The sequence below is a fragment of the Anolis sagrei genome, chromosome 4 (assembly GCF_037176765.1).
Source record: "Anolis sagrei isolate rAnoSag1 chromosome 4, rAnoSag1.mat, whole genome shotgun sequence".
NCBI classification, from domain to species: Eukaryota; Metazoa; Chordata; class Lepidosauria; order Squamata; family Dactyloidae; genus Anolis; species Anolis sagrei.
In genome coordinates this window covers 110,754,900-110,776,258 of record NC_090024.1, presented here as the reverse complement: position 1 = coordinate 110,776,258, position 21,359 = coordinate 110,754,900, and the positions used below count along the sequence as shown (strand labels likewise).

Here is a 21,359-nt window from a genome sequence, read left to right as displayed (position 1 = left end):
GGAAGTTATAGTTTGGTGAGGCACCAGCTCTCTTTTACAAGAAAGGCTATGGACTTTTTAAAACCACAATTCCCATTATTCCATAGCACTGGGCCACGGCAGTTAGAGCGCTATCAAACTGAATTAATTCGACAGTGTGGATACATCCCCATTATGTGCATAATGATCAAGCAGTGTTCAAAGAACTGGCACATGCTTCCTAAATAGTTTGCAAGAGAAGCAGCTAAACAAGCCACAAAGCATTTTTATTATAATAATAATAATAATAATAATAATAATAATAATAAAACTTTATTTGTACTCCGCTACCATCTCCCCAAGGGACTCGGTGCGGCTTACATGAGGCCGAGCCCACAATACAACAATAAAAACAATAGCAACAGTAATACAAAGCAATAAATAAACTCATAAGCAGAAAATAAGCAATAAAAATTAACAATAACACAACAACATTTAAAACCTATATATTTTTCCATATATATTAGAGTTACTTCCTGGTTGAAACATCATGTTACACCTGCCATGTATGAAAATTCCCCATAATCTCTGTGAGTTCGGTAGATTTAAAAATAAATAAATAAATAAATAAATAAATAAATAAATAAATAAATGTATTAAAAATGGCTGAAGGACTAGAAGGCATGATCATCAAGTTAGCAGACGACACCAAATTGGGAGGGATAGCCAGAGGACAGGAGCAGAATTCAAAACGATTTTGACAGATTAGAGAGATGGGCCAAAACTAACAAAATGAAGTTCAACAGTGACAAATGCAAGATACTCCACTTAGGCAGAAAAAACAAAATGCAAAGATACAGAATGGGGGACAATGCCTGGCTCGAGAGCAGTACGTGTGAAAAAAATCTTGGAGTCCTCGTGGACAACAAGTTAAACATGAGCCAACAATGTGATGTGGCGGCAAAAAAAGCCAATGGGATTTTGGCCTGCATCAATAGGAGCATAGTGTCTAGATCTAAGGAAGTAATGCTACCCCTCTATTCTGCTTTGGTTAGACCACACCTGGAATATTGTGTCCAATTCTGGGCACCACAATTGAAGAGCGATATTGATAAGCAGGAATGTGTCCAGAGGAGGGCGACTAAAATGATCAAGGGTCTGGAGAACAAGCCCTATGAGGAGCGGCTTAAGGAGCTGGGCATGTTTAGCCTGAAGAAGAGAAGACTGAGAAGAGATATGATAGCCATGTATAAATATGTGAGAGGAAGCCACAGGGAGGAGGGAGCAAGCTTGCTTTCTGCTTCCTTGGGAACTAGGACGCGGAACAATGGCTTCAAACTACGGGAGAGGTGATTCCATCTGAACATGAGGAAGAACTTCCTGACTGTGAGAGCCATTCAGCAGTGGAACTCTCTGCCCTGGAGTGTGGTGGAGGCTCCTTCTTTGGAAGCTTTTAAACAGAAGCTGGATGGCCATCTGTTAGGGGTGATTTGAATGCAATATTCCTGCTTCTTGGCAGGGGGTTGGACTGGATGGCCCATGAGGTCTCTTCCAACTCTTTGATTCTATGATTCTATATAAGCTAGAGGAAAAAAAGAAAATGAGTCTGTTTGCCTTCCTGGAGTCCACTCTTTGTTTTGCCTCCCAGAGCATAAATACATCTCAGCAGGCTAGGGAGGCACAAAGTGGGTGTTCTCATGTTGACACAACAACACAGGTAATAAAGAACGCAGTAGTAGCACCATAAAGCCTCCTTCCTCCTTCCAGTTCTCCCCAAGGACTTCCTGCTATCAAGGAGACAAAATGACCAGCCAATCTCAGGGAATCCAGCAACTTCTGCAAGCAGAAAAACGTGCTAAGGACAAGCTTGAAGAAGCCAAAAAAAGTAAGCAATAATCTATCTTATATTTGGGGTGCATTTACACTGTAGAAATAATGCAGCTTGTCACCACTTGAATTGCCATGGCTCGGTGTTATGGAATTCTGGGAGCTCACTAAATACTAGACTAAAGACATAGCTTTTCAAGGTCTTTAACCTTCTCTGCCCGAATGCTGATGGCTCACCAAACGACAAATTGAAAAACTCCATAGCATTGAGCCATGGCAATTAAAATTGTTTCAAACATTAATTCTGCAATGGAGATGCACTCTTTGCTCAAGATTTATTAGAGACCTGTGTTGGACGGGATTACACTCCCCCTGAAGTCACAGGTCCGCAGTTTGGGAATCCTTCCGGATTCATCACTTACGCTTGAGGCTCAGAGGTCGGCGGTGTCCGGGAGGGCTTTTGCACAATTGATACTTGCGCGTCAACTGAGATCGTACCTCGCAAAGGCTGATCTGGCCAGGGTGGTTCATGCCTTGGTCACCTCTAGATTGGACTACTGTAATGCACTCTACATGGGGCTGTCCTTGGAAACGACTCAGAAATTTCAGCTGGTCCAACAAGCGGCAGCCAGGATGTTAACTGGTGCTCCCTACAGAGAGAGGTCAATCCTCCTGTTCAGGGAGCTCCACTGGCTGCCGTTTATCTTCTGAGCCCAATTCAAGTTGCAGGTGCTTACCTACAAAGCCATAAACAGTTTGGGACCATCCTACCTGCGTGACCGCATCTCCGTCTATGAACCCACGCGTTCTCTTCGCTCATCCAGAGAGGCCTTGCTTGCGATTCCGCCTGCATCGCAGGCGCGTCTGGTGGGGACGTGAGACAGGGCCTTTTCTGTGGTGGCCCCCCGACTCTGGAACACCCTCCCCAAAGACTTTAGACAGGCCCCTACGTTGGCAGTCTTTAGGAAGAACTTGAAGACCTGGCTGTTCTGACGTGCCTTTGCAGAATAGGAAAACTCCAACAACCTGTCCCAGAAGCACTTTATTAGACTTTAAGATTGCTTGCACACTGCACTTACCCTAAAATACGACATACCACCTGTCACATCAGCACTTTTAATCTGTACCCATTACATTTGGCCTGGCCCAGTTTTATTGTGTTTGGTGTATTGTTTTATTGTTCTCTTGTTTTTGATATTGCTTTAATTTTGATTTGCTTTGAGTTGTGTATTGTTATGCTATGTTTTTGAGGCCTTGGCCTTTGTAAGCCATATCGAGTCCTTCGGGAGATGCTAGCAGGGTACAAATAAAGATAATAATAATAATAATAATAATAATAATAATAATAGAGACTCCTTGTTCTGTGCTTTCAGGTTTATGTAGATTTATAGTAAGGCTAAGTAGCCTTACTGAATACAGATCTGTAACACTACGTTATGGATCTGTACCTGCAATACTAAGTAGCAGGCATTATTATTATTCCACCTTTTCCCCAATCCAGGACTCAAGGACTATTGTGTGCCCTCGAGTCATTTCTGCCTTAAGGCCCCCTAAGGCAAACCTATCAGAAAGTTTTCTTACCAAAATTTGTTCAGAGAGGGGTTGCCTTAGCCTTCCTCTGAGGCTTGTATAGCATGGCTTGTCCAAGGTCACCAGGTGGGTTTCCATAGCCACTGGTCTGGTCTTCGGAGTAATCACTCAGTGCTCACTCTTCCATTCTGGCTCTATTTGCATCCATGGGATGCATTTCAGTTCACATTCTTTAATGCTAAGAATGGTTGCTCCTTCCCATTCGAAGAAGCTATGACTGCAGATCTATTTCCTGTCTTTCTTATCATTTTATCAGGAGCCCTTTCAACCTCCTTAAGAACTGCACTATATCAACTTCTCCAAAAATTTCTTAACTTTTTCACAATCTTACCCTATGTCTATATAAATAAAAATATAATGTTCGTTTGTGGGATTAGCATAACTCAAAAACCACTGGACGAATTGCTGCCAAATTTGGCCACAAGACACTCCAAGGAGTGACCATCAGTCACTTGATTTTGTCATTTGGGAGTTGTAGTTGCTGGGATTTATAGCTTACGTACAATCAGAGCATTCCAAACTCCACCAATGATGGAATTGAACCAAATTCCAAGGACTCCCATGACCAACAGAAAACAGAAAACACTAGAAGGATTTGGTGGGCATTGACCTTGAGTATGGGAGTTGTGGCTCCACAATCCACACCGGGATTGTGGCGCAGCTGGCTGAGTGTCAGATGCATTAAGATCACTCTGACCAAAAGGTCATGAGTTCGAAGCCAGCCCAGGTTGGAGTGGGTTTCCAACCAATTGTGGGTAGCCTGTTGTCAACCTTTGCAACCCGAAAGACAGTTGCATCTGTCAAGTAGGAAAATTAGGTACCACCTTAAAGTGTGGGGAGACTAAATTAACTAATTTATGAAGCCATAAAAAAAAGACTCCAGCAGAAGCATGCGGGGAATGCAGAAGTACTTCATCAGTGTCGCAGATGGACGATGAAAGCGACAGCTCCCCTGGCGGCCAGAAAAAGTTTAATAGCCTTTGTCTATGTCTGTATATGTTGTATGTCAAAATTGGCATTGAATGTTTGCCATATATGTGTACACTGTAATCCGCCCTGAGTCCCCTCTGGGGTGAGAAGGGCGGAATATAAAAGCTGTAAATACATAAATAAATAGTTCACCTACATCCAGAGAGCACTGTGGACTCAAACAATGATGGGTCTGGACCAAACTTGGCACGAATATTCCATATGGCCAAATATGAACACAGATGGAGTTTGGGGAAAATATACCTTGACATTTGAGAGTTGTAGTTACTGGGATTTATAGTTCACCTACCATCAAAAAGCATGCTGAATCTCAGCAATGACAGAACTGGGGCAGACTTCCCACACAGAACCCTATACTTAAAACCATCCAGTCCAATTCCCTTCACCGGGGCAAGAAAACATAATCAAAGCCCTCCTGACAAAGAGCCATCCGGCCATAGATATAGATATATATGATCCACGCATACACAGATATAGCATCATAGATTTGAAAGGGACCCCTAAAGAAGGACAATTATATGTTGCATGTTCCAGAGTAGGCAAACCAGACAATCTCCACATCAACACTGACAAAGAAACAGCAAAAAATAATGTTTACCCACAAGCATAAAGAAATTACATATATTAGAAACCAACACTTTCTAATTACTTTATTTTCCAGATCACCAGACTGGGCCACAGCAACATGTGGCAGGGGACGGCTAGTGTTTAATAAACCTGGTGGATCATCGTTTTAGATAACTGGAAAATGTTTCATAGTTGTATGTCATATAACAAGAACGGGCAATTGCCACACAGATATGGACCACTTTTAATAATAATAATAATAATAATAATAATAATAATAATAATAATAATCTTTATTTATACCCCGCCACCATCTCCCCGAATGGGGACTCGGGGCTGCTTACATGAGGCCAAGCCCAAACAACATATTACAGCAAAATATAAAACCAAAACATAAGCAACAGGCAACAACATCATAATTACATAAATACATATGAATACATAAGCAATATAATATTACAATAAACACAATCACAGTGACAGTGGGCGGGCCACATGTGCAGGATGAATTGTTTAAAAACTCGGGTGAGATAAAGGAACAAATTATTTGCAAAAGGGAGGTCATAAAAACAGGGTTATGGAACCAAGTTTTCCCACGGGGGGGGGGGGGGGCTGATCAAGTACTGTGTGTAAACTGCAGTGTGGAGGATAGAAAGGAGATTTTTTTTAAAGATTCTGAATATAAGAATGCATTAAAGATTTAGGTAGATGTTGGATTTGCGGTGATACATGGTCTGTTTACCCATGCAATCTAGTGTCATAAATGTAAGATTCTGTAAACATTTTCATTTGCAGCAAAGAAATGTGTCCTTTTATCTTTATGTAATATTTCATCCTATTTGCTATCTATGCCATCATCGCTCTCTCTCTCTCTCTTTCTCTTTCTTTCTCACTCCTTACTGCTTTGGGGTCCCTTCACAGCTATGCTTTTATCACCAGATGTCATTAATATATTTGCTAATGAAATTGGCTTCAGTTCCATGAAATGAATTTTTGCCTCCATGGTTTTATAAAACCTGTGATTTTTGGCCCAATTCTATCGTTGGTGGAGTTCAGGTATGGCCCAATTCTATCGTTGGTGGGGTTCAGAATGCTCTTTGGTTGTAGGTGAACTATAAATCCCAGCAACTACAACTCCCAAATGTCAAGATTCAATTTTCCCCAAACTCCACCTGTGTTCACATTTGGGCATATTGAGTATTCATGTAGAGTTTGGTCCAGTTGCATCATTGTTTGTGTCCACAGTGCTCTCTGGATGTAGGTGAACTACAACTCCCAAACTCAAGGTCAGTGCCCAGCAAACCCTTCCAGTATTTTCTGTTGGTCATGGGAGTCCTGTGTCCCAAGATTGGTTCAATTCCATCATTGGTGGAGTTCAGAATGCTCTTTGATTGTACGGGAACTATAAATCCCAGCAACTACAACTCCCAAATGATGAATGCAATTTTTTTTTTGAGTGAAGGACACACATTGGGTTGTTAGATGTCTTGGGTCGAAATTTGGTGTCAATTCATCCAATTGTTTTTGAGTTCTGTTAATCCCACAAACGAACATTACATATATCTATCTCTATCTCTATCTCTATCTCTATCTCTATCTCTATCTCTATCTCTATCTCTATCTCTATCTCTATCTATCTATCTATCTATCTATCTATATTCCTTTTTGGAGCAACTGCTTTATCTGTCTTTCTTTTATTTCTAGTACCTAGTACAAAGTACACTTGAGGAATTCAAGTTTTCTGAATTACAATTAGAAGTGACCAAATCTGAACGAATGTGAAGACTGGAATATTGAAACAAAATTCTGCAGTGCCATGAGACTATAGGTCAGTGGTTCTCAACCTACCTAATGTCGCGACCCCTTAATACAGTTCCTTATGTTGTGGTGACCCCCAATCATAACATTATTTTTATTGCTTCTTCTTAACTGTAATTTTGCTATGGTTCTGAATTGTAATGTAAATATCTGATATGCAGGATGGATTTTCATTCACTGGACCAAATTTGGCCCAAATACCTTATACGCCCAAATTTGAGTACTGGTGGGGTTGGAGAAGATTTATAGTTTGCCTACAATCAGAGAGCTTTCTGAACTCCACCAACAATGGAATTGCATCAGACCTGGCCACACAGAAATCCCATGACCAACAGAAAATGTTAGAACGGCTTGGTGGGTATTGACCTTGAGTTTGGGAGTTGTAGTTCACCTAAATCCAGAGAGCACTGTGGACTCAAACAATGATCAATCTGGACCAAACTTGGCATGAACACTCAATATGTCCAAATGGGGACTCTGGTGGAGTTTGGGTAAAATAGACCTTGACATTTGGGAGTTGTAGTTGCTGGGATTTATAGTTCGCCTACAATCAAAGAGCATTCTGAACCCCACCAATGATAGAATTAGGCCAAACTTCCCACACAGAACCCCCATGATCAACAGAAAATATTGTATATTCTGATGTTCTTCGGGGACCCCTCTGACACCCCCTCGCAACCCCCCAAGGGGTCCCGACCCCCAGGTTGAGAAACACTGCTATAGGTGAAAGGGAGAACCTTCTCTGTAGAAGGAGAAACCCTTCAAAATTGGAAGAATTCACTGCTGCCAACAGGGCTTTTAATTAATTAAAAATCTGTCAGCTTCTGACACAAACAGAAATGACTTCCATGTGCACTTCAGAAAACACCGGTTCCAAGTTGATCTATTCCAGTCGGCAGCAGTTCCTCCAGCTTAATGTCTGGCCATCAGCAGGTTTCAGTTGTGAAGCAAAACAATCCTGAAAGGATAAGGACATGGCATGTTAAACTAAAAACATGGCATTCATCTTCATGAGAAAACATTCTTGTGTAACCCCAAACTTTTAAAAAAGGTTATAGATTTTCTCTGTGCTTATTTGTCCTTGGGGAGGAAGCAAAGAAAAACTGCTTTAGAAAGCTGACAACATCAGGAAAGAGCAAGAGACAAGGGTGAGACTCAAGTATTGCTGCACCAGATCCAGTTTGATCTTGGAAGCTCAGCAGGGAAGCAGTCTTGGTTAGAAGTTGGATAGCAGAAACCAATGAATACCATGTGCCGTAGGATACATTTCAGAGGAAGGGACTATAAAAACCAGCTTTGAGTATTTCTTCACCAAGGACAATATCATGTTAGAATCATAGAATCAAAGAGTTGGAAGAGACCTCCTGGGCCATCCAGTCCAACCCCATTCTGCCAAGATGCAGGAATATTGCATTTAAATCACCCCTGACAGATGGCCATCCAGCCTCTGTTTAAAAGCTTCCAAAGAAGGAGCCTCCACCACACTCCGGGGCAGAGAGTTCCACTGCCGAATGGCTCTCACAGTCAGGAAGTTCTTCCTCGTGTTCAGATGGAATCTCCTTTCTTGTAGTTTGAAGCCATTGTTCCGTGTCCTAGTCTCCAGGGAAGCAGAAAACAAGCTTGCTCCCTCCTCCCTGTGCCTTCCTCTCACATATCTATATATGTATATACATATCTATATATGTGAGTTCTAAAGCGCAGGTCCGCATTTCCTTATCACCCAGTTTTCCTCCCGCAGAATTCTAGGAAACGTAGTTTAGGAATTTTCAGCCAGAAAGGTCCTTGGCTTCACTCAACTACATTTCCCAGAATTCTGCAGGAGTGAACAGGGTGATAGGGAAATGCAAACCTGCGCATATCATTTTACATATCTAAAGTGATATCAAAAACCCTGTGAAATTCATGGGGTCACCTTATGAAGCCCTCTAAGCCAGGACGATCATGGACATACTTACTGGGGGTGGGGGTGATCTGGGAGTTGAAGTCCAAAAAAGTAATTTCTCCAAGTAATAATAATAATACACTTTATTTATAACCCGCCACCATCTCCCCAAAGGGGACTCGGGGCAGCTAACATGAGGCCAAGCCCAAAATAATGTTTAATGTTTGATACTGTTGTTTTTAAATTGTTTTAAATTGCTCTTAAACTTTGTTAGATTTTAGCTATTCTTGTAAGCCACTCCGAGCCCCAGGGGAGTGGCGGCATATAAGTTTAAATAATAAATAGATAAATAAATAAATAAATAATACAACATAATAAACACACAATAATAAAATACATCATAACAAAATATGAAATAACAAAATCAACAATATAAAACAGGATAGTAAATCCAGACACAGAGGGTGGGCCAAATGTATGAGATAAAATGTTAAAAAGTTAAAAACCCTGGGTGAGATAGGGAAAAAAGTGCATTTGTAGGAGAGGAGCCCAACAGGGAGGAACCATGGGATTTAGCCATTTTAAGGATGGGAAGATGCTTTATTCTGAGGGCAGCTGTAGGCTAAGACTGGTTCCTTGACACTCCTTGCCTAACGTCTTGGAGAGCAGGACGTTATGCAAGGAGTGTTGATAATACACTTAAACCACTCCAAAGCCATTTTTGACTACATGATAACCGGGGAGCAGTACACTCACATGCATATCTCTCTTTCATAGACACACAGGGTGCTTCCAGACAGGAGTAAGAACCACGCCGAATCAGGTTTTAAAAAAAACAGCTTTGGTACAGTTTTTAATCCTCACAGCACCCCAAAAACCGAGACTTTCCTGGGGAGGGTGGCTACATGCCATCCAAAAGCGCCCCCCCCCCCTCAAAAAAAAACAACCCCTTAAAATCAGGGGCGGCTCAACCCATTACGCAAAGTAAGCCTTTGCAGTAGAGTTTATTTTGCCCAGGGTTACTCAAGGCTCTCTTGGGGGAAAATAGATCGTGACATATGCGAGTTGTAGTTACCGGGATGTATAGTTCACCTACAATCAAAGAGCATTCTGAACTCTACCAATGATGGAATTGAACCAAATATGGCACACAGAACTCCCACGACGAACAGAAAATATATATCAGTGATTGGTTGGGGCGGGGGGGGGGGGGGCAAAATACTGTTTGCTTACCATTGAAAATTACCTAGGGCCGCCTCTGCTTAAAATAAAATAAAACTTAACTGGCTGTCATTATGTTCTCCTTGTGCCCTCCAGGAGATTGGCGCGGGGGGGGGGGGGGGGGGGGTTTGAAGTGGAAACTCTGCTTTGTTCTGAATTTATTTGGTTTTACCAAAGCTACCCCGTTTTTGGACCTGTCTGGATGTACCCACAGATACAAACATACACATATGCACTTAGAAAAGACTCTAAGCCCTGAAACCTTTGCATTATACGTGGATGTTGCTGGAGGGAAGTATGTCTTTCTAGGTTTCCATATTCTCTCTGAAGATGATCTTGGTCAGTACTCAATGTATGAATGTTGGTGCTAGATAGGACAATAATCTAGTGGCAAGACACTTTCTCCCAACAAAGGTTAAACAAATGAAGCAATCATGTTTAAAATCAAAGGCAGTTTTGATTAGTAAAAATGGAAAACAGAAAGGAAAGTGAAGGGTAAAGTGTTTTGGCATCCTTTGCCTCCTATGTCTCAATTCCAGCTGGAAAATGAACTAAGCCCATAACTGGAGTACCTGCTCTGAGATCTCTTTGGATCTTGAAAACATAAAAGCAATTTCAGTTTGAAGATCTCATTGGGTTGTTTTTTGTTACCTTTGGGCTGGCTGGGGGAGGGGGGGATAACTGTCTCATTGAGAGTCAAGACGAAGATCCACCCAGAGGAAAAGTGTTCTTGCCATACATCAAGGGAACCACTGACATTGCATAGGAAAGCTGATGAGGAAACACAACATACAAACTATCTACAGACCCACCAAGAAAATCCAACAAATTCTACATTCAGCAAAGGACAAGAGGGATCCTCTCGCTTCTGCAGGAGTCTACCGTGTACCATGCAGCTGTGGACAAGTCTACATAGGGACCACCAAACGCAGCATTGCCCAAACACGAATCAAGGAACATGAAAGGCACTGCAGACTACTTCAACCAGAGAAGTCAGCCATAGCAGAGCACCTGATGAACCAACCTGGACACAGCATATTATTTGAGAACACAGAAATGTTGGACCACTCTCACAACCACCATGTCAGACTACACAGAGAAGCCATTGAAATACACAAGCATGTGGACAATTTCAACAGAAAGGAGGAAACCATGAAAATGAACAAAATCTGGCTACCAGTATTAAAAAAATCTAAAATTGCAACAGCACAACAACAGAGAGGAAACAAACAAGGGCATCTAATCACCTCTCAACAAAAGTTTGCTCCAGGCACATTCCGGCCATTGTATGCTAATCAAGGTGGTCAGTTGAAACATTCACACCTAGCTCCAGCAGACAAGAATCCTTTGTCTCACCCTGGTCATTCCACAGATATACAAACCCATTTTCCTACTTCCAACAGACCTCACTACCTCTGAGGATGCTTGCCACAGATCCAGGCGAAACGTCAGGAGAGAATGCCTCTAGACCATGGCCATATAGCCCTACAACAACCCAGTGATTCCGGCCATGAAAATCTTCGACAATACATCCTGCTTTATGTTTAGTTAAGGATTAAAGCTACAGGAGTTCTATGCTGTATCCAACTTAAACCTAGCTACAATAGATGTGGAATTATTCAGTGGGGCTCCCCGGTGGTGCAGTGGGTTAAACCCCTGTGCCTGCAGGACTGAACACCGACAGGTCACAGGTTCGAATCCGGGGAGAGCACGGATGAGCTCCCTCTGTCAGCTCCAGCTCCTCATGCAGGGCCATGAGAGAAGCCTCCCACAAGGATGGTAACACATCAAAAACATCTGGGCATTCCCTGGGCAACGTCCTTGCAGACGGCCAATTCTCTCACACCAGAAACAACTTGCAGTTTCTCAAGTCATTTCTGAAATGACAAAAAAGCAACAACAGTTGGACAGTGGCCCCCATGATGCTGAGGGTTAACATGATAGGAAGTTACAAACCCCCAGATGAATATACATTCTTTTATTCGTATCAGCTATGTGACTTCATGGGCTGTTCCATGAGGTCAAAAAGAGTCGGAGACGACTGAACGAATGAACAACATGTAAAGGAAGGGAGATTTTGAATTTATCTTATATAAGAAAGGGGAAAATATTCTGACATATTTATTATATAATTATTGTTCGATATCCTTGCAATTTTCAAAGCAAGTCCCATCTAGTGGTTGTCCTACACATCGTCACCTGTGAACCATTTTACAGCCCAGATCACACTGAACCCGAATTCATATCCCTGCCACCACCTCTTGGTAGGATCGCCACACATCTGGTATGAATCAAGGTCTGTTATATCCTGACCTTTGCTGTCAGTAGTGTCCTTGAATGACCAAACAACAGGCCCTTGTTTGTGCTGCCTACTGCACAGAAAAACCTTAACCTGACCCAAAACATTTATTAGTTTTCGCTTTGCTTTTGGTGAAACAGCAGGTTTAGATCTAGATTCTGTCATGATATGCAATCAGGTGTGACACCATTCCAGTCATATATATACACACGCAAACTATTCACAATGCTGCAGTCCTGGTGCCAATTTATTACGAGTGTCCAAATTCAGTGAAATAGGAAACAGCAGGTTATGGGTGTGACTTGACCAATGGCATTGTGGGAAAGCGGAGAGGCTGTCATTCTAGAATGACATCCAGCACTTGCTGCGCATCAAGCACACCTTGCTTGATTTTGCAAGGTTAAAAACCAGAAGCAATTTCAAGAGGCCAAAGTCTGGGGACCATGCATTCCTGAAATGGTTTAATGGGTAGTGTCAGGTTTTATTGGTTCTAAATTTATCACACACACAGTTGTCACAGACCAAACTTTTATTGCACAAGGTGCCTAACCATGTTGGACTGTCCCAAGACATGTTACTTACCGAAGCAAAGAATAAGATGGCATTACATTCCTATCCCATGGACAAAAATGGGTAAGACAGAGAGATGGTTGTTTAACTTCAACACTGATGATGGGTTGCCCTTCCACACAACCATATAACCCAAAATATCAAGACAGAATTACCCACAATATCTGCTTTGAACTGGATTATCTGAGTCCACACTGCCATATATACCAGTTCAAAGCAGATAGTGTGGGATTTTATTCATAGCCAGGATTTTGATTCGGGGGGGGGGGGCTGAGTTTGATGGGGGGGGGGGGCTGAGTCTGAGTAAAAGAGGGTCTACCCTAGCAAACCTTTTGTATTGTTACCCCAATACCCCCATGCATATGGGATCTATTGAGCATGGTGATCAGATCATGATATGAATAAACATAACAGTTTAAATAATGTACCAGTAAGGCCTTTTTGCAGACCACCATGAGAATTTCGGGGGGGGGGGGTGTCAAGCCCCCCAGCCCCCCCCCCCCCCCCCCCCGGCTACATGCCTGCCTGAGGTGACTGATTATGGCAGACCACATGGCCTACGTGAGTATATACATGCCATAGCTTCCCACTGGCCTACTCCAACAGGATTAGTCCTGACTAATCCTGTGTCATCCCACTTTTTCAGCTACTCCTTTAGGGCCTCATCACATTGATGAGGGCACATGTGGGATTCACCAGTCTCCATGGCAAATCCGGAGTGCAGCAGGGCAATCCCTGTGCCCCCTGCCCTGCCTCATCCACAGCGACACTTCCCCATCACATGTGGGGAAGTGCTACCATGCAGCATCTACCCACACTGGCCCCATTGTTCTCAACAGAACATGGAAAGCCTCCCATGTTTTGGGCGGAGCGTCCTAGGACGTTTGCACCACAGTTGTTCAATAGAACCTTGCTGGAAGTTAGCGTACATTGTGTGATTGGCCATGTGGGTATTTCGACACTGAAATACAACACCGCCTGAGCTCTGCGAGTGCAGCATTTTCCCCAATGAAGCAGAGAGTGTTTGAGGACCGGGACATCCATAGGGATACCAAGGTGCTTGTCTATAAAGCTATTGTCCTCCCAACCCTGCTATATGCCTGCGAAACGTGGAATGTCTACAGACGCCGCATGCAACTCCTGGAACGATTCCATCAGCGCTGCCTCCGGAAAATCCTGCAAATCTTTTGGGAAGACAAGCGGACAAACATCAGCGTGCTGGAAGAAGCAAAGACCACCAGCATTGAAGTGATGGTCCTCGGCCATCAACTCCGCTGGGCCAGCTACGTTGTCCGGATGCCTGACCACCGTCTCCCAAAGCAGTTGCTCTACTCTGAACTCAAGAACGGAAAACGGAATGTTGGTGGACAGGAAAAGAGATTTAAAGATGGGCTCAAAGCCAACCTTAAAATCTCTGGCATAGACACTGAGAACTGGGAAGCCCTGGCCCTTGAGCACTCCAGCTGGAGGTCATCTGTGAATTCGAGGAGGCACGAGTGGAGGGTGAAAGAGAGAAACGTGACAGGAGGAAGGCACATCAAGCCAACCCTGACCGGGACCGCCTTCCACCTGGAAACCAATGCCCTCACTGTGGGAGGAGATGCGGGTCAAGAATACGGCTCCACAGCCACCTACGAATCCACAAGGAAACACATCATGGAAGACCATCTTAGTCATCCAACGAGGGATCGTCTAAGTAAGTCAGTAAGTAAGTAAGTAAATAAGTGGGTCTTTACGGATCAACTGAGCTGCAAGTGACCTAGGATGCTTGTGAAGACACATTTGATGAAGTCCAAAATGTTCTAATTGCTCTCTCCTCCTCTTGTTTCCTCTCTTTGGAGCTCGTCTCATGAGCGAAAGCAAAAGAAAGCAGGGGGAAGCAGAGGGAACCATCTTACTTCGTTCCCTACTGCCGAGGTCCATCTTCAGGGATGGCCAGCCATCCCACATCCTTTCCCCATCTTTCCCCCATTTTACCAAGTTTTCTCCCATTTTCCTCATGAAGATGCATTCTGGACTCTGTTTCCATGTGCTGCAGAAACGGAGTCCCAAAGAGTCCCACAAGAAGTACATTTACGCAGAAGCGGCCCTAGGTAATTTTCAACGGTGAGCAAACAGTAAACCAATCATTGATATATATTTTCTGTTCGCCATGGGAGTTCTGTGTGCCATATTTGGTTCAATTCCATCATTGGTGGAGTTCAGAATTCTCTTTGATTTTAGGTGAGCTATACATCCCAGTAACTACAATTCGCATATGTCAAGGTCTATCTTTCCCCAAGAGTGCCTCAAGAGCGCCCCTGGGCAAAATCAACTATGCTGCGAATGCTTACTTTACGAAATGGGTTGAGCCGCCCCTGCCTTTATGTCATGTGATGGCCTCCATGGGACTCCCGAAGTGCCTAAAAATGGAAACCAGCCTGTGTGGGATGAGGTCCTGTCTTCTTCTTACTTCTACTAGTACAGGATGAATTCAAAGTGCACTCAGTTAATTTAGAAAAGTGGGGGGAACCACTGCTTTCTTTTTCTTTCTGCAACTGCTACCTGAAGCAATTGATTCATTTTGACTAAATGGTGGGGTCAACTTTAATTTGTTTATAAATATATTAAATTATAAATAAATTTATAAACTAGTGCCAAAGGAATACACTTTGTTTGACATATTAAATCAGTGAAGTTCTGTCATAGTTCTTACTATAAATGGCATAAACGATAAATTGCATAAGCATTGTGATCAGAATGTCCATCTTAATATTTCGACCCTAATATTTCCCAATGCACAACTTTCAGATTCAGGTCTTCTGACTCCTGGCTAGAGTTTCAGTTATGTTAATTTTCCAGAGTATTATCTCTGTTGAAGAAGGGAAAACTTTTTTAAAAAAATGTATCCATACATTTCTGAATGTTTCTGGATCCCCCCCCCCCCCCCACATACGCTCATAAGGATTTTCTGCACAAAAATCCTGGATACAAGAAATGATGTTTTTAGTGAAAAATTTTCCATAACCTACATTTTCTGCACGTACAAAAACTATGTTTTTACATGGAAAACCAGGTGTATTTTTTCTGAAGGAAGATTTTGCACAGTGCAAAGAATCCTCACTGTTGCTCTATTTTTTTCACAGGGGTTTCTCAAATGTTCCATAGAAGAGGTCAAAATTTTCATTAATATTTTTTTCCCACCCAAGCACCTTAATATTGTAGTTTCTAGGCTTGTTTGATCGTGTTCGTTATTTTAATTACTCGTTATGCATTTGTATTTAAATTAGCTTACGATCCAACATTGAGCCATGCAGGAATAGTGTGAGGAGTAATTAAGAATCGAAACAATTTTTCCAATTTTTGTAATTATTTTTGTATGTCTGGTGCAAGTTTTACAATCTCTCCCTTTCTCTTCCCTCCCCGGTAGCAAGCTAGCAAGCAGCGCATTTACCCCACTTCCGGTCTCTCCCCTCCTGTCAGCCACCTTTGTTCTGCTGCTTCCTTCCTCTTTCCTCAGCTAATCCTCTTCCTCGCCCAGCAGCTTAAAACTATTATTACTATATTTCAGAAATTTCAAAATTTTGAAATCTTAAATTTCGGAAGTCCTCTGAACGCTGGCGCCCCCTGGAAACGAAGCGAGTTTAGAACCAATTTTTTTCTTGATCAAACAAGCCTAGTAGTTTCATGGAGAATACGGGCTGTGATCTAAATATTGGGTTTCCGGTCATCCAGAAGCATTCGGTTTCGGTCCAACTTACCTATCCAAACATATGTCTCCTTATGAACCATTGTAATGATTCTTACCTTGTAGGCCGAAGGAGAAGCCTGGAATATCAGTAGGCAGGCCTCCATTTTGGGAGTGTCAGCAAGGGAAGCAGACATCTTGGGAATGTAAAAGGAGAAGAGGAGAGGAGCTGAAGCTCTCTTTTGATTGGTTAGGACAGATGGGAGGAGTTTAGCCCTGAGAGGGAAAAGTGTCAGAGTGACAGAAAAAAGGGTTTGAAGAAAAGAGACTGGTTTTGGGAACAGAGAAATGAGGAGAGGTAGATTTTTGAGCTTAGATTTTTTTTTTCTGTCGGAGGACATTTGTGACAGGCGATTCTGCATGATTGCCCAGGAGGGTCAAGGTAGACGCCTGGGTGCTTGTGTGGGTTTTTATACAAGTGGTTTGCTCTCTGGGTTAGAGTAGATTAGCTTTTAGAGGACTCTGCTTAGAGTGTAGCTAATTGCTCTAGGGACAACCTGGTTAGGTTAGTCTGTGGAACTCACTGCTACTGTGTTAATTGTAGAGTGAGGAGTTTTACTCATATCTAAGTCAAAGAACCTGTTGAAAGTAAACATCAAGATTATTGTACCTCAGTAATCATTCAAGCTTGTGTCCCTCATTGAAGAAGATAGTTGTTTGTTCAATTTTATAAATAAACATTTTCTCTAGTTCAACTTTCAAAGAAGCCTCATTAGTGTTTCATTCCTATAGGAATAATTCTAACTGTTTTAACACCTTTACTTCACAGTCATATCAAGGAGCTAAAGGACAGCTGGTAGGCAGGAAGAAGGAATGGTACCTCAGGGAACCATTCTTTAATATTCCCAAATTATATTGGGTGGTGGCAGCAAATCTATTCCAACATATTGGTGTTCAGTTGGGGTATTAGTAGTTAAAATCCTTTAAAGTGGTGTCAGCAGGTGGGGTATATTAGAAGAATATAATCCCCAGGATCCTGATTGTGTTATAACCATCTAGGACAGTGGTTCTCAACCTGGGGTCCCCAGATGTTTTTGGCCTACAACTCCCAGAAATCCCAGCCAGTTCATCAGTTGTTAGGATTTATGGGAGTTGAAGGCCAAAAACATCTGGGGACCCCAGGTTGAGAACCACTGATCTAGGATGTTAAGATCTTCTGCGGAGGCCCTGCTCTCGCTCTAACCTTCTTCACAGATGCGTCTGGCGGGGACAAGAGACAGGGCCTTCTCAGCGGTGGCCCCGTGACTGTGGAACGCCCTGCCTAGAGATATGAGATCTGCTCCCTCCCTCCTGACTTTTCGAAAAAATGGGAAAACCTGGCTTTTGGAGCAGGCCTTCTGAAATATAGCATAGCTAAACAGAATTATGGAACTACTTGATAACACAACGGAATAATGATTTGACATGGAGATGCTCACGATAATATTTTAAGGCTTTGTTTTTATATTTTTTATATCATGTGCTATTATTTTTAACAGAATTTCTTTTACTTGTTATAATTGCTGAGGCATCAAATTGTTGCCAATTTGTGAACAGCTCTGAGTCGCCTCTGGGCTTAGAGGGGTGGTAAATAAATATAGGAAATAAATAAATAAATAATCAAATTCTGCAGCTATGACTGCTAGAGGTTTTCGAGGGTGCTGCTCAACCATGTTTAATACATCTTTAGCATGGGAAAACATGTTTTTAAGTCTCTTTTTTAAAAAAAGAAATCTCAGGCCTTTAAAACAGTTTGCACAATTTGTATGTAATCTAAAAAATGGCTGTTCACATATAGATTCTGGCATGTGCAATTAAATCCCATTGCTTGTGTGAAGAGATGGCACATCCCAGAAGATGAAATGATAATCAATAAAACTGCATGGTTCCTTGTCAGATTGTGCCTTGTGAGGAGAGGCTTTATATAAGCTCAGTTGATCTCTCCTGGAATCCTTGCAATAAGCAAAGTCAGCAAGGTGCGGGACCTGTAAATTGATGTGAGGCTCAGATGGGAGATCAGTCTATTTGGTGATTCACTACTCCTTAAACCTACTCACTCAGATGCAGGTAGTGACCTGAAACTGAGCTGCCCACCAAGCAGATAATGTACTGCTGGATCAGTCAGTTCTATCCAGGGCTGTCTCATGCCACAGATCCACTGAATCGTTTTCCTTAGCTTTGTGTTCCTCACTGTGTCATGCCCAGAGGACTCGTATTTCTGTATGTCACATTTGATCCAGTTTCATATGTGTGGGGCAACCACATTCAGTCCAGCGAGGCATGGTAAGCTCAAGTTAAATGGTAAATACAAAAAAAAATGCCTCGAGTCTGAAATGTGAGCATTCTCCAGATGTGGCTTCATCTGATCCTTCTCAGATGTTGTTTCACTCCATTGACTCTGACCAAGGAGTTACACTAGTGGAGCATATTCAGCAATCAGGGCCCATCATGTCTCACGAGAGGCTTGTGGATAGGAAATAGTAACAGGAAGGGCTCTATGCAAAATGATTTCAGTAACATGATCACTTTCTCTTTGGAGGCATACAGGATTTCCAGAATTAGAGACAAGATGTTTTAGCGGGGTTGGCAAAGAAATTGTTTGACAGCAGTAAGATATATTTCATCATTGGAAAGCTGAGCAGATGGAGACGGGTTGGCATTTGTAGTTAGTGGGCAGTTACGCCCAATCTTTACACATGGTACACTTTTATTGTTAGTTTTGCATTTGTAGCTTTATGCAGATCACAAAGTCACAAACTTGAATACGTGGAGCTTGTTTCCAAAAGGTACCAAATCCATCGGAACACATTTTACAAGGATTGAAAAAAAAAACATGTGGAGGATGTGCATTATTTTGCTATAAAATGCACATTTCCAAACCCTGTACCAAAATGATTTGAGGCATTTTAATAGTATTAACCCAGAGGTTCTCAACCTTCCTAATGCCGTGACCCCTTAATACAGCTCCTCATGTTGTGGTGACCCTCAACCACAACATTATTTTCATTCCTACTTCATAACTGTAATTTTGCTACTGTTATGAATTGTAATGTAAATATCTAATATGCAGGATGTATTTTCATTCACTGGACCAAATTTGGCACAAATACTCGATATGCCCAAATTTGAATACTGGTGAGGTTTGGGGGGCAGTTGATTTTGTCATCTGGAAGTTGTAGTTGCTGGGATTTATAGTTAACCTACAATCAAAGAGCATTCTGAACCCCACCAATGATAGAATTGGGCCAAACTTCCTTCCCAGAATCCCCATGACTGACAAAAAATACTTTGTTTTCTGATGGTCTTTGGTGACCCCTCTGACACCCCCTTGTGACCCCCCCAGGGGTCGCGATCCCCAGGTTGAGAAATGCTGTATTAATCTATCCATGAAGTCATGCTGGCCACATGACCTTGGAGGTGTCTATGGACAACGCTGGTTCTTTGGCTTAGAAATGGAGATGAGCACCAACCCTCAGAGTCAGACACAACTGGACTTAGTGACAGGGGAAAACCTTTGCCTTTACTAATCTATACTTAATAATCTACTCCTACCCAGCAATGTGCTGCCAGCAGGCATGTAGCCGGGGGGGGGGGGGGGGAGCTTGAGGGGCTTCAGCCCCCCCCCCCCTGAAATTCTCATGGTGGTTCGCGAAAAGGCCTTACTGGTGCATTATTTAAACTGTTATGTTTGTTCATATCATGATCTGATCACCATACTCAATATATCCCATATGCATGGGGGTATTGGGGTAATGATACAAAAGGCTAGGCTAGACCCTCTTTCACTCAGACTCAGCCCCCCCTCCGAAACTCAGCCCCCCCCAACCCCCCCCCCAAACAAATTTAGCCCCCCCCCCCCCCCCCCCCGAAACGAAATCCTGGGCCTGGCTGCCAGCTATCACTCGTCTTTCTTTTTTTTTTTTACTTTTGGTACCTTTGGGAAACAAACTACATATATGGATTTTTTTTAAAAAAAAAAGATGTCTAAAATCATGCTATTGAGATGTATAGAATTACAAGTACTCTCATCCCCAGCTAGCCAGTGGTGGTGCCTTTGTTACACATCCAGATCTAATGCCAAAATACAGAAGGCTAAAGTAACATAATTTATATTATTTGCCAAATAATAGTGATAATCATGTCACAACTGCTGAACTGGAGAGGGCTGAACATCATCTCATCCTCTATTATCTCATAACTCCTTTGATTCAGCTGCCTGGCTTCTAAATGATTGCTTATGTGCTGTCTAATTACGATTTATGCTTAACTGTGATTTTATTATTGTAATTGTTATGGATTGGCATCGCATCAGCGTCCAATGAAAGGCATTGAATTTTGCCAGCTATGTGTAAAACGCTTTGAGTCCCCCTAGGGGTGAGAAAAGCGGTATATAAATACTTTAAATAAATAAATAATAAATAATAAGGTGGGTTGGAGGGGGTATCATTGGTCACTGTAATGATGCTATGCTCAGTTGATCTTTCCTGGAATCCTTGCAATAATCAAAGTCAGCAAGATAAGGGACCCATAAATTGAATTGCGATATTTTAAAAAATCAAAGAAAGAATCTCATTCTATAAAAATTTCCACATAATCTATAATTTCACTTTTTTAAAAAAAATTAGACTATCTGCTGAATTATGCTTATCTGTTCCTTAAATGTTGCCATTTACGGCTTTTCCTTATTTATTTATTTATTTTGTTAGCATAAGTTATATAGCAGCCAATACATTTGAATTTGAAGAATCATAGAATAGAATCATAGAATCAAAGAGTTGGAAGAGATCTCATGGGCCATCCAGTCCAACCCCCTGTCAAGAAGCAGGAATATTGCATTCAAATCACCCCTGACAGATGGCCATCCAGCCTCTGTTTAAAAGCTTCTAAAGAAGGAGCCTCCACCACACTCTGGGGCAGAGAGTTCCACTGCT

At 42.3% G+C, this 21,359-nt stretch overlaps 1 protein-coding gene across 1 annotated transcript in view; it reads left to right on the top strand.

Annotated features, from left to right (window-relative positions):
* Window positions 1–1,761: 1,761 nt before the first annotated feature.
* Window positions 1,762–21,359, top strand: part of ATP6V1G3 (ATPase H+ transporting V1 subunit G3) — a 41,304-nt gene continuing 21,706 nt past the window's right edge. The window contains exon 1 of the mRNA XM_060774567.2: window positions 1,762–1,843. Coding sequence (XP_060630550.1) covers window positions 1,762–1,843 — 82 coding nt within the window. The remainder of the gene's footprint in view (window positions 1,844–21,359) is intronic.